The sequence below is a fragment of the Indicator indicator genome, chromosome 16 (assembly GCF_027791375.1).
Source record: "Indicator indicator isolate 239-I01 chromosome 16, UM_Iind_1.1, whole genome shotgun sequence".
Taxonomy (NCBI): Eukaryota; Metazoa; Chordata; class Aves; order Piciformes; family Indicatoridae; genus Indicator; species Indicator indicator.
The window spans coordinates 14142325-14156355 of record NC_072025.1 but is presented as its reverse complement, the minus strand read 5'-3'; the positions used below and the strand labels follow the sequence as shown (position 1 = coordinate 14156355).

The following is a 14031-nucleotide window of genomic DNA, read 5'->3' as shown; positions in this document are numbered from 1 at the left end:
TACACAAGAAAAGAGACACGCCCAACGTGGGGCTCGAACCCACGACCCTGGGATTAAGAGTCCCATGCTCTACCGACTGAGCTAGCCGGGCGTCTTGCTAACGGTATTTTTCTTCACGCTATTCATTAGTTTGTTTGTCTATTTAATTGTTAAATAATAAGACCATGGGTGGGACGTGCCATTGCAGAATCAGAAAATCATTTCGGTTGGGAAGGACCTTTAGGATCCGTCAGCTCTCATCCTAGAATTTGCTTTTCCTGCTTTCAAACAACAAGGTTGTTGTTTCCCTCTCAATGTGAAGATACTTGCTGGGATGAATGAAGTTCTGTGAAGTCCTGCCACCAGAGATATCCTAGAATCCCAGCATGGTGGGACAGGGAAGGGACCTCCATAGATGGAGATTATCCACTCCAATCCCTGGTGAAAGCAGGGGCACCCACACCAGCTTGACGAGGATCACAATGGCCACATGGGTTTGGAAGCTCTCCACACAAGACACTCCAAAACCTCTCTGCACAGCCTGCTCTGGGGCTCCAGCACCCTCACAACAAAGAAATTTCTCCTCCACTTTCAGAAGGAATCTCCTGGATGGCAGTTTGTGCCTTTTGTCCTCTCACTGGGCACCACTGACAAGACTCTGGCTCCATGCTCTTGCCCCCCACCCTTCATCTCTTGCTGAGCATTGAGCAGATCCCCTCTGGGGCTGCTCTTCTCCAGGCTCAACAGCCCCAGGGCTCTCAACCTTTCCTTCTCCCAGAGATGCTCCAAGCCCCTCACCATCTTCACAGCCTCCGCTGGACCCTCACCAGTAGTTCCCTGTCTCTCTTGAACTGAGGAGTCCAGAACTGGAACCAGGACTTCAGCTGTTGCTTCACTAGGGCAGAGTGCATGGAGAACTGGAGAGTATCCCCTGATCTGCTGGCCACACTCCTCTTTGTGCACCCTCCTCCCCTTTGCACCACCAAAATGGCATTCCCACCTCAGACAAAAGTATTGCCCTTGGTGGACGTGGAATAGGCTGCTTTGATGACCATGAAAGGACTTTTCTTGTCTGTGAGGTGCTTTGAGATCATTAGCACTGGCAGCTTTGTGCTGGATGGAGTACAGAGAGGCTTCACTGCCCTCCCACCACAGTCATGGGGTTTCAGGGTCACCAGGTTGGTGAAACAGGTCATGGTGTCCACATGTGGGTGGAGAAATAGGTCAAGGCAGGAAAGAATCAATCACAGAATATCAGGTTGGAAGGGAACTCAAGGATCATCTGATCCAGTATTTCTTGCCTGAAACCTGCTCTACAGAAGCTGGCTCAGCTCCTGTCCAGTTGAATCTTAACTATATCCAACGCTGGAGACTCCACCACTTCCCAAGGGAGATGATCCAATGGGTGATCACTTTCTGAACAATTTTCCTCTTGTGTCCTATCAGAATCTCACCAGGAGTAACTTGTCCCCATCATCCTTCTCTTTTCCATGTGACTGCCTGTGGAAAGGGAATCTCCAACTTCTTTGTAGCCACCCTTTAAATATTGGATCATAGGATGTTTCTCCAGACCTGGGAAGGGAGCCACATTTCCTGTCCTCACTTGCCATCATCAAGCAGTAAAATCATCCCTTCGTGTTGTTAACACTCTGCAGCTACAATGAGGAGAAACAACTGCAGAGGGCACCAGCAAGCCACAGAGTGAGATTACAACCAGTAAATGTCATCTGCTGGGTGAGGAGCATCCCTGCCCTGGGCTTCTTGGGCTGGGCTCCACACGTGGCCACTCCACACAGCAGCTCAGCTCAGCTCTGTTTTTCCATGCAGGACATAACAGATTGAAATTAGAGAATCGTGGAGCGATTTGAGTTGGAAGGGACCTTTCAAGCTCATCCAGTCCAACCCCCTGAAGTCAGCAGGGACATCTGCAACTAGAGCAGCTTGCTGAGAGCCCCAAACAACCTGATCTGGAATAGTTCCAGGGATGGGGCAGCTCCTACCTCTCTGGGCAACCTGGGCCGGGGTCTCACCACCCTCAGTGTCAAACATTTCTCCCTTCTCTCCAGTCTGAATCTCTCTCCTTTATTTTCAAACCATCACTCCTTGCTCTGTCACAACAGACCCTGCTCAAGAGTCTGTCCCCAGCTTTCTTTGAGCACTGAAAGGCCACCAGAGGGTCTCCCTGGAGCCTTCTCTTCTCCAAGGTGAACAACCCCAACTCTAGCAGCCTGACCTCACAGCAGAGGACTTCCAGCTCTCCCATCATTGCTGCTCCCTGAAGCCTTCTCTTAACCTTGCTATCCTTGTTTGGCTTTTCTGATCCTCAAGGATGGATCTCAGGGGTCTTTTCCAACCTGAATGATTCCACAATTCTAAGGCTGGGCTTGTGGAACCTCTCTGTGGAGCACAAGGGCCAGAGAGAACATCAACCCATCTCTTGTTCATAGCTGCAGGGACATGGATGGATGTTGTGAGCTATTCCTGGTTCGTCTGGACGTCGCTGCCTCCTTGCGTGCTCAGATCACCGGTGGGACCACATCCATCACCAGTTGTTGATGATGGACTGATGACCCTTCCTCCTCTTTGAGGATTAAAACGCTCCAGCTGGGATCATCAGGTCCAGACAGAAGCAGTTGGGTAAGAGCAGGGAGCCTGCAAAACGCAGGTGCTGTGGCAGGGAGCCCCAGCTGGTGCGGGAGATGCGGAAGCATTTGAAGTGTTATTGTTAATAGAGACACAAACAACCTCCTCCAGAAAACGCCTGCTGCTTCCCACTTAACGAGCTCCCACTTCCTTCCTGTCTCCAGCTCTGGAAATGTCTGGAGGTGATCAGGGCAGGCACAAGGTCTTGTATCTAATCTGAAGCCAAAAAACCTCTGGCTCCTCTCAGAGAGGCTTGCAGCAGCTCCTGGTGAATAAAAAGAAGCAACAGCAAAATGTGAGCTACAGCTCACTACCTGCCTCACACAGGTCCTGCTGACATGCTGGGGTCAGGAGGAGTCTCCAAGTGCTTGTGAGCACCATCCTGCTGCTGACTGTTGGGACACTGCTGCTGATCCTCATCTCTTTGTCACCCATCTTCTGGTTTCCCACCTCCTGGTCATCCACCTCCTGGATGACCATCTCCTGGACATTTATCTCCCAGTCACCCATCTCCTGGGCATCACTCAACTCCTGGCTGCCCACCTCCCAAACACCTACCTCCTGGATGACCATCTCCTGGTCATTTATCTCCCAGTCACCCATCTCCTGGGCATTATCTCCCAGTCACCCATCTCCTGATCACTCAACTCCTGGCTGCCCACCTCCCAAACACCTACCTCCTGGATGACCATCTCCTGGTCACCCATTTCCTGGTCACCCAATTCCCTGTCACGTAACTGAGGTATCTGTTTAAAGTATTCTCATTTCATCCTTTCTCCAGGAAAAAATCAGCCCTGCAGGACAGCCCTACCCAGTCCTTTGGGCAGTCACAGCCTGGAGGTGACCCTGGTGATACCACCACAGCCTCTCTCCCTCTCTCCACTACCCAGGCTGAAGCCACTGGTCTTGTTGGTGTGCCCTCAGTTTCAACAGCTCCACATATCCTTTGGTTTTCCACATGTTCCCTTACTTGGAGAAGCCTCCATGGTGGAGCTGGCTGAGCTCAGCTCAAGTTTCCATCTGCAAGCTGCTTCCTTTGGCTAAGCTGTGCTGATGGACAAGACCTTGGGCTCTGCCTCTTTCAGAAGGCTTTGTTTTTCTTTCCAAATCTCTCCTGTCCCACCATCACCACATGGGGACAAGCCTTGCCCAAGCAGCCCAAAACACTGGGGCAAGTAGTGATGCAGATTTTGGAGCTGCAGGGCAGGGTGCTTGGTCTGACCACCTTTCTCTCCTCCTTCTAAGCCTCGGTGGGGTTTAACCCCATCCTCAGGCTCCCGTTACAGACAGAAGCCTTCTTCACAAATTCCCTGCTGGATCCTAGCCCAGCTCTCGTTTGTTGCCCACTAAACAGAAGATGTAAGATATTTGTCACAGAATCTCTGAATGCCAGCCTAGGGGAAGGGAGTTGGATGGACCTCTGGAGATCATCCAGTCCAACCTCCCTGCTAAAGCAGGGCACCCACAGCAGCTTGCCCGGGATCACAATGGCCAGTTGGGTGTGGAAGCTCTCCAGAGAAGGGAACTCTACAACCTCTCTGGGAAACCTGCTCCAGGGCTCCAACATCCTCATACCAAACAACTTTCTCCTCCACTTCAGAAGGAATCTTCTAGGTTCCAGTTTGTGCTCATTGCCCCTTGTCCTGTCACTGGGCACCACTGACAAGAGTCTGGCCCCAGCCTCTTGTCCCCCACCCTTTAGCTCTTGCTGAGCACTGAGCAGATCCCCTCTGGGGCTGCTCTTCTCCAGGCTCAACAGCCCCAGGGCTCTCAACCTTTCCTCCTCACAGAGATGCTCCAGGCCCCTCAGCATCTTCAGAGCCTCTATTATCACGTCATTACCTTCAGAAAGTGCTGTCCCTGAGCTGAGCAGTAAAGCAACTGAACAGAATGAATTCTGGTTTAGCTGAAACCAGGCCAACAACTCCTCTGAAGGAGGAGACGTAGCTGTGCTGTCAGTTGTGTTGCAGTCAAACCTCGCCTAGATTTGTCTAAATTCACATTCCTGCCTTAAAACCCAGCCCTCAGCTCCACTTAACCCAGTGCAGACACCCAGGGAGGTGACCAAGCTGCAAGAACAAAACTTCCTGGAGCCTCCAACAGCTCTAGTGAGGAAACCATATGTTTTCCAAATAGGCCAAAGTAAAAGTGTGGCCAAAGGTCAGTGAGATGCTGACACCTCCCTCCCCCTTTTCCCCCTCCCTCCCATCACCTCGGTGCTGGGAACCCTCTCCTTTGCTGTGTGTCAAATGAAGCATGTGAGTGCTGCAGCGTTGGTCCTCAATGGGGTCTTTCTGAAGTAATGAACCAAAAGTATCTTAGAATGACAAAGGGCATGTGTCCTGGTCACCACACATCCTGCACCTCTAATGAAAAGCATGAGTCAGAGCTTTTCTTCTGCCTGCACTGGGCAGAGGCAGGGCTCTGTGGGGGGCTTGGAGGCGACAGCTCAGCTGGGGTCTCCAGTGAAGCGCACACGTGTTCTCGGGGTGCCCAGAGCACCACCTGCATGGTGGGCTCCATGCTGCCCTGCCTGGCTGAAGGCCACTGGGAAGAGACACTCCCTCTGTGATGGGAGCTGGCATACTCCTGCTTTTGTGGTTTGTTGAGGGGAGGGGAACCTCATGAAGTTCAACAAGGGCAAGTGTAGAGTCCTGTGCCTGGAGAGGATTCTCCTCCCTGGACCTGCTGCCATCCTGCACCTGGAGAGGATTCCCTTCCCTGGACCTGCTGCCATCCTGCACTTGGAGAGGATTCCCCTCCCCGGACCTGCTGCCATCCTGCACTTGGAGAGGATTCCCCTCCCCGGACCTGCTGCCATCCTGCACTTGGAGAGGATTCCCCTCCCTGGACCTGCTGCCATCCTGCACTTGGAGAGGATTCCCCTCCCTGGACCTGCTGCCATCCTGCACTTGGAGAGGATTCCCCTCCCCGGACCTGCTGCCATCCTGCACTTGGAGAGGATTCCCCTCCCTGGACCTGCTGCCATCCTGCACCCGGAGAGGATTCCCTTCCCTGGACCTGCTGCCATCCTGCACTTGGAGAGGATTCCCCTCCCTGGACCTGCTGCCATCCTGCACTTGGAGAGGATTCCCCTCCCTGGACCTGCTGCCATCCTGCACCCGGAGAGGATTCCCCTCCCTGGACCTGCTGCCATCCTGCACCCGGAGAGGATTCCCTTCCCTGGACCTGCTGCCATCCTGCACTTGGAGAGGATTCCCCTCCCTGGACCTGCTGCCATCCTGCACTTGGAGAGGATTCCCCTCCCTGGACCTGCTGCCATCCTGCACCCGGAGAGGATTCTCCTCCCTGGACCTGCTGCCATCCTGCACTTGGAGAGGATTCCCTTCCCTGGACCTGCTGCCGTCCTGCACCCGGAGAGGATTCCCCTCCCTGGACCTGCTGCCATCCTGCACTTGGAGAGGATTCCCCTCCCTGGACCTGCTGCCATTCTGCACCTGGGGAGGATTCCCCTCCCCGGACCTGCTGCCATCCTGCACTTGGAGAGGATTCCCCTCTCTGGACCTGCTGCCATCCTGCACTTGGAGAGGATTCCCCTCCCCGGACCTGCTGCCATCCTGCACTTGGAGAGGATTCCCCTCCCTGGACCTGCTGCCATCCTGCACTTGGAGAGGATTCCCCTCCCTGGACCTGCTGCCATCCTGCACCCGGAGAGGATTCCCTTCCCTGGACCTGCTGCCATCCTGCACTGGAGGATTCCCTCCTGGACCTGCTGCCATCCTGCACCCGGAGAGGATTCCCCTCCCTGGACCTGCTGCCATCCTGCACTTGGAGAGGATTCCCCTCCCTGGACCTGCTGCCATTCTGCACCTGGGGAGGATTCCCCTCCCTGGACCTACTGCCCACACTGCTGGGCATGCCATCCAGGACATGGTTGGGTCTGGGCTGGGAGCCACATTTAGCAGCCATCCCATCAGTGGGAGCATGATGGAAGCCCGGGGTGAGCGAGAAGGAAAAGAGGACTGACCACAGGCTCTCGAAACATCCAAATTTACACCACATGGGAAAGAAAGAAAACACAAATGGTGAAGTCATGGCTTGTGTTTTACATACAAATTACACACAGGAATCCCCTCCTGTCCTGGGCTGAACCTTGTTCCTGACTGCAGAGGTAGAGGCAGAAGAACCTACATGCAAGTAGGGTTGCCATCATGCTCTCCCCATTTTCAGTCATCCTCCATAGCCTGAAGATTCATTCATCCTCCATAGCCTGAAGAGCAATATGGAAAGGAATTCCTACTTAAATACTCCTGCCCCTCCTCTGGGGAGCAACCCAAGAGCAAATCTTCCCTAAGACAGGGAGGGGTTGGCACGAGATGCTGCTGGAGCTCCTCGTGCAATGCTGGATATCCTAGATAAAAGCATCAGCTAACCTTAACAGAGGTGAAGCTACATAAGCAGGGGGGGAAAAGGGCTTTAGCTGTAAGAACACAGGAGAACACCTTAACCAACCATTAAACTGAGTATGGAAGTCCAGGGGTCTACATCTGGAGCAGCTTCCCCTTCTCCTTCACAAATACATGCAGGGGAATGCACTGCTGGACTCCAAACGTTGCCTTGGTGGCCCCTCTATCCCAAGGTGACACAGGCATGGCTTGGGCAGAGAAAGCCAGCAGCAGGGAGATGAGGGGATGGAGCCTTGGCATGTGCCACAAGCCCTGGACCTGTGGGGACAACTGAAGCTGCTATTTTCTCCTCTGCCCTGTCCCTGTTCCTCAAGCTGTCCAGCTTCAGTGAGTAAACATTGCAACGAGAAGCACAGAAATGGGTTGCCAGCTTCAAGTTCTCAAAGGTTAAAAATCCCCCTGACCCAAGGGGTGGGTGGTACTGGTGGAATGCCAGATGTTCACTTCATATACATACAGATGACCACAGCCATCAGGAGCCCCGTGCTGGCCAGCCAACACCATCAAGAGGCTGCAAACATCAAGTGATAGCACCATAACCATTGCTGAGAGGTTTCCCCCCAAATTATCACTGGGTGTGGGTTGCCTTCCCCGCCCCCAAAAAAAAAAAAAATATTTCCCCACTGGTCGTCACCCAGTGGCAGCACAACCCCAGTGGGACCAGCACTCCCAGCCCACACCAGACCTTACTGTTCAGAGCGGTGGTTTGAGCACCATGAGAGTGTAGGACGAGTAAAAGGCATCAGGGCTTCCCCTGTTTGCAAAGAGCACCGCGTGGCTCACGGGTGGCAGGGCCACGAGTCCTGGCTGTGACCCAGCTCACCACCACCACCACCATCACGCTGGTCCAGGAACCTCCACAGGTCCTGGTGCTTCTTGCCCTCGGAGCTGGTGCTGTCACCTCCTGGACGCCCGCTCGTCCCCGCGGTCGCGGTCGGGAGCGGCGCCGTGCCCGTGCTGCCGACAGCTTTGGCAGCACTGCAGGTGGACCGTGGGGAGGTGGCATCTGCCCAGGACACGCAGGGTCTGGCAGAAGGCGAAGGTCAAGCGGTCACGCTCGCAGACGAAGCCTGGAGGGGAGGCAGAAGGCATGGACAGGGTCAGTGCTAGCACCACCAGGGTGGGTATCAGCTGTTTGGTGTCAAAATTGGCATGGAACCATAGAATCGTGGAATTGGTTGGGTTGGAAAAGACCTCCAAGATCATCAGGCCCAAGCCATCAACCCAGCACTGCCAGGTGACCACTTAGGCTCGAGGTGAGGAGAAAGTTCTTCACAGAAAGAGTAATTGGCCACTGGAATGTGCTGCCCAGGGAGGTGGTGGAGTCACCGCCCCTGGAGGTGTTCAAAAAAAGATTGGCTGTGGCACTTGGAGCCATGGTTTAGTTGTCAAGTGGTGTTAGGTAACAGGTTGGACTTGATGATCTCTGAGGTCTTTTCCAACCTGGTTGATTCTGTGATCTCCATGGCTTTTAAAGCATGTAGTTGGCAGAGACAAAGAGCTCAGCAAAAGCAAAGGCCACCCTCACCTGGGCACTGAGCATCCTCCTCCTAACTGCCAGCAGAAACACCAACCACCTCTGCTGCTGTCTGCACTTCTTACAGCACCTTCTTGAGGTACAGAAACCATTTGGGAAGCACAGGACTGAGCCTGGGGCTCACTCGCCAGGGAGGAATGTCCATGCTGGGAGCCTGGGAGAAGTGACAAACGTCCCCACAGTGACATCTCCTCCCAGACCCAGACCTTCCCAGCAGAAGCCAGCAGGACGATAACTGCTTTTGCTTGAAGTTGTGTTTAGGTTATTTTGAGAACCTGCATCATCTGCTCCGCTTCCTGCAGGTGTCTCAGACCCTCAAAACAACGTCAGCAGGGCTTGGAGGATGGGCTTTGTTTTGGGAACTGCTGCTCCAGAGCCAGCACCTGGTCCTGCTAGGGGCACAGCACCCAGGCCAGCTGCAGCCATGGTGGCAATGGGTCACAGTCTGGCTGAGTCACTCGTGGGCTGAGCAAACTGTTTGCTGAAACTGCTTCCTCTCTGCAAACAGCCTGGACATCACAAATCCCTCTCTGGGGTGGGAATTCTACCTTGGGACACTTGGTTCAGTGTTTAAGGAGATGATGCAAGTGCTGTCCCAAAGAGAGCTCATCCTTGGGGTGCCACAGGGCAGAGCATCCTACCACCCCGAATCACCCTCACAGCTCCCATTGCATGCAAACCATTGTGCCGGGCATAGGATTTCAGGCTGCTTTGGGTGGGAAGGGACCTTTAAAGGTCATTTATAGTCCAACCCCCTGCAGCCAGCAGGGACATCTGCAACTACAGCAGGTTACTCAGAGCTCTAAACAACCTGAGCTGGAGGCAGGGATGAGGCAGCTCCCATCTTTCTGGGCAACCTGGGCCAGGCTCTCAGCACCCTCAGGGTCAAACATTTCTCATTCTCTCCAGTCTGAATCTCCCTCTTTTAGTCTCAAACCATCACCCCTTGTCCTATCTTTACACTCCCTGATAGAGTCCCTCCTCATCTTTCTTCTCAGCACTGAAAGGCCAACAGAAAATCCCCCTGGAGCCTTCTCTCTCCAGGCTGAACAACCTCAACTCTCTGAGCCTGGCCTCACAGCAGAGGGTTTCCAGCCTGTGACCTTCTCTGGCCCTACTCCAACAGGTCCATATCTTTGCTGTGCTGAGGATTCCAGAGCTGGCCCCAGTACCAGCGATGATCCCATGGGATCACAGCCCTCCCCTGCCCCAGCATCTCCCAGCTCCATCACCAGTCAGACCAGGCTCAACCAGCCTGCAGCTCAACTGGGTGCCAGCAGCACAGACCCATCCCCATCCCCAAACACACCTTGTTTAGAACAGAGCTGGTTTGCTTGCTTCTGTCATTTCCTTTTCTGCTTCACATCCACTCAAGTCTGTGTCCCACTTGTGGAAGACTCATTTCAGTTACATCAGCTCTGGCTGATTGACCTCCCTGGATGCTGGATGTGTGGGACTGGAACCCCCTGATCCTCCTGATTTCCTTCTCCAGATGGGATCACACCAAGCAGGTGCAGAAATTGGGGAAGAAAATAGACTTCTCATAGAATCATTAAGGTTGGATGAGGCCTTGAGCAACCTGTCCTTCAGGTGTCCCTGCCAATGCTAGGGAGCTTTAAGGTCCCTTCCAACCCAAACCATTCTATCAATCTATGAAAAGACCTCTAAGGTCATCAAGTCCAACCATCAGCCCAACACCACCCTAAACCACATCCCTAAAGTTCTGGTTCTCAGGACACTTTTCTGCTGAGGAAACACCAGGACCAAGCCAGGGGAGCTCTCCTTGACCACTGCCCCTCACCATCTCCCTGCAGGAACAAAAGGCTCTGCTGAGGGAACAGCTGCTGCCCTGATTCCCACGGGGACCAGCTGAGCTGCTGCAGGACGCAGCAGATGCAGGGCAGAGAGACCTTTTTCCCCTGTTTGGGATTTCAGTCCCATCCCTAGCCCATCAGAGATCTCTAGACTGGACTAAAATTAATTCTCTGTTTCACCAGAGCTATTTCCCCTTTCCTCCTCTCCCACAACAGCTCCTCCTGCCCTGAAGAAACCATTGAAGCTGCTCCTTACCAGCACAGACTGGGACCAAAGCTGGATTCCAGCCCCACATTACACTCCCAGGCTGGGAGTTTGGGGGATAATGTGGATTTCTTCATCCTCTTTCTTTCTTTTTTTTCCTGGTTAGGCATTGGAACAGGCTGCCCAGTGATGTGTCCAAGAAATGAGTGGCCATGGCGTTTGGGGGCATGGTTTAATGGTCAGGGTGGTGTTGGGTTGATGGTCAGACTGGATGATCTTCCAACCCAAACAGTTCTGTGATTCTATGATTCCTCACCTTCCCCCAGGAGAGGTGAGACATTGTTGTGAAGCCCAGAGAGAGGGTCAGGCACATCTACAGATCTGCCATGAGAGCACCAGAGTTGGTCAAGGGAAGGGAGGTGTTTGCTCATGAGATGCTCCATCAGGGTCCCAGGGATGGTGTTCCCTGGGAGCATCCCTATGGTTCCAACACAGTGGCCCCAGAGCCCTTTCACGTGGGGACACTGGAGCAGACAGTGTACCTGCTGCAGGACAGGGATGGCCCAAGCTGGGACAGCTCTGGAAAAAGGGCAGAGTTGATGCTCTCCAGGGTAGACATGTGGGGATCACTGGTCCAGCAGCAATTGTTCCCCATATACTGGGCACTGGTGAGGCCATACCCTCCAGTACTGGGTTCAGTTTTGGGCATCTCACCCCAAGAAGGACATCGAGATGCTGGAGCAGGCGCAGAGACAGGCAGCAAAGCTGGTGAAGGGTGTGGAGAACAGGTCTGGTGAGGAGCAGCTGAGGGACCTGGGGATCCTGGAGAAAAGGAGGCTGAGGGGAGACCTTCTGACTCTCTACAACTCCCTGAAAGGAGTTTGGAGCCCCTTGGGAATCAATCTCTTCTTCCAAGGAACAAATCACAGGACAAGAGGAAACAGGCTCAAGGGGAGGTTTAGGTTGGACATGAGGAACAATTCTTCACTCAAAGGGTTGTGAAGGGCTGTCCCACGCTGCCCAGGGCAGTGGTGGAGTCCCCATCCCTGGAGGGGTTTCAAAGCCATGGAGAGGTGGTGCTGATGGCCATGGTTTGGTGGTGACCTGGCAGTGCTGGGGGAATAGTTGGCCTGAAGGAGCTTAAAGGTCTCTTCCAATCCAAACGATTCTGTGTCTAGAAACTCCATGGCACGCAGAAGAGCCCAGTCACAAGCTCTGCAGGGATGGGTGGGAGGGTCCCTGGTGTTGGGCAGGGTGGGTGCTGCAGCCCTGCAGTGATGCTGTCCCAGCCCCCACCGAGCCCCTGGTATTTTTAGCTCAGTGCTGCTGTGCTCCCTGGGCTCCTTTCTGTCCACCAGCCCTCAGCTTATCACCACCCTCTTCCTAGAAAGCTATTTATGGATCCTGACCAAGCTGCCTCCTGCTTTCCCTTGAAAGAGTTCTGAAGGCTTTGGAGCCTCTCACTAGAAGGTCACTTTCGAGGACCAGCGGTGACAGTTTAGTTCTTTTCTGATCCCTTTCCAAGAGGTCACCACCCTGGGTGCTGGTAGGAAGTGTCCAAACCTTCACTACAGGCATAAATAAACCCATGGCTCCCTTGCCAGGAGGGATTTCTCTTTATTCTTTTTGTTCACCATGTCATCTGCAAAGGTAGGAGCCTACTGCAAGAGAACAGCAGGGATGGGCTGAGGGCAGGCTGGAGAAGAGCCACCACCCTTGGCTGGAGGCATCATTGCAGCTCTCTGCTGACCCTAGCTGAGACCTCCACGTTTCCAAAGCATTTCAAGGAGGTGGAGTGGATGGGGAGTTGGTGGACACTCCTCACTTGCCAGAGCAGCCCTCGCTTTGAGCTGATGCAGCATCTCAGCGTGGATGTGTGAGGTCAAGCTCAGGCCTCAACATCTTGGCCAAGCTGATGATTCCTCCCTGGAATTTGGGGTTGGGAGCACAGGAAGCTGGAGGAAGCACTTCATTTGTCAGCTCTTCAGGCAAGGGTCCCTCGAGGCTTGGTCCCCATTTTCATCTACATCCCTTGGACTGTTATTTTGGGCTCTAGGAAAATCTGCTCCTCACACTTCATCTGAGCACATGTCTGTGCCAAATTTCAGTCTGAAGAAATGACTTCAAGCAGGGTTTTTACAAACCCAGCCTGAGTCAGCACCTTAGAAACTGAAAACTCCACTTTTGGGGGGGAGGAGGTTGTTGGGTTTGGTTTTTTTTTTTCTCCTAAGTTGGTGTGGAATTCATTTTAAAATTTCATTTAAGCTCCTGCTACACAGACCTGAGCTTGGGGAAAAGAAACTGCCTGGACTAAAAAACAAGGAAAGGTTGAGCTTGGAGCTGAGCTGGCAAAAGCAGAGAACGAAACTGCTGACCTCTGGCCCTTGGGATGCTCCCAGAGCATGGGCTGAGTTTAACAAGTGTTATCCCAAGCTCCTGTGGTGCCATCCCCAGGGAATGAGCAACTCAGCCCATCACCACCATGCCAGGTTTTCCTGCTCAGGCAGGCACCCACATGGCCACAGCTGGGAAAACTGGGAGAAAAAGCACAAATCCAGCTGGATTTCAGGTGTTAGCCTGGCTGCTCCTGCCACATCTTGCTCAGCACCATCACAGAGCTCCCAAAGACACCCCAGGAGCATCCCGCCTGGGGGTCACAGACCAGGGTTGGAAGATGCTGGTGCTCTCCAAGAGCTTGAAAGAGTTGGGATTCTCAATCCCACAGAGAGGAATTCTCAGTTCCAAAGAGCTGCCAGGACTTTCCCTATACCCTGTGTTGTCTTCCCCTTCCCATGAGTGAAGGGAAGGGGAAAAAAAAAAATCCAACTGTGCCAAAATGAATCCCTGACCGTGACCCTGCCTTCCTCTCCCAAATCCCAACTCCCTTTAAGCATGTCCAGAGCTTCCCACACCCAGCCCTGCAGGAAAAATCCCTGCCACGGGAATGGAGGCTTTGCTTCCTTTGCCTTTTAAGATGAAGATTAGGGAGGGTGAGAGGTCCAGCAGCAGGGTGAGGGGGGCTCAGCAGCAGGGTGAGGGGGACTCAGCAGCTGGGTGAGGGGGACTCAGCAGCAGGGTGAGGGGGACTCAGCAGCTGGGTGAGGGGTCCAGCAGCTGGGTGAAGGGGGCTCAGAAGCAGAGTGAGAGGCTCAGCAGCAGCACCAAGCTCTCCTCTATCCCAAGACTCGAGGAAAACCCACCCCAGGCAGGACCCCTGCAGCTGGTCTGTGGCTGGGCACAGCAGTCCCTCCAGCCATGGGCACAGCACTGTGTCTCCATTCCTGTCCTTGCTTTCTCTGTTTTTAGCACTTCAAGGCCAAGGCCAAGATCCTCTCTGCTGAAAGTCTTCCTTCTGCACAGAAAATGATGCCTTTGATCTACTCTGGAGAGTTTTCAACATGAACTTGGGGATAATTGTTTGTTGTT

General features: G+C 53.7%; 1 protein-coding gene and 1 non-coding gene across 2 annotated transcripts in view; both read right to left on the bottom strand.

The window, feature by feature from the left end:
• Window positions 1-18: 18 nt before the first annotated feature.
• Window positions 19-91, bottom strand: TRNAK-CUU (transfer RNA lysine (anticodon CUU)). Its single transcript has one exon. It is a non-coding gene; the product is annotated as a tRNA-Lys (tRNA).
• A 7855-nt stretch (window positions 92-7946) lies between these two features.
• Window positions 7947-14031, bottom strand: part of ADAMTS7 (ADAM metallopeptidase with thrombospondin type 1 motif 7) — a 51546-nt gene continuing 45461 nt past the window's right edge. Inside the window, exon 27 of the mRNA XM_054387733.1 lies at window positions 7947-8119. Within this exon, the coding sequence (XP_054243708.1) occupies window positions 7947-8119 (173 nt within the window). The remainder of the gene's footprint in view (window positions 8120-14031) is intronic.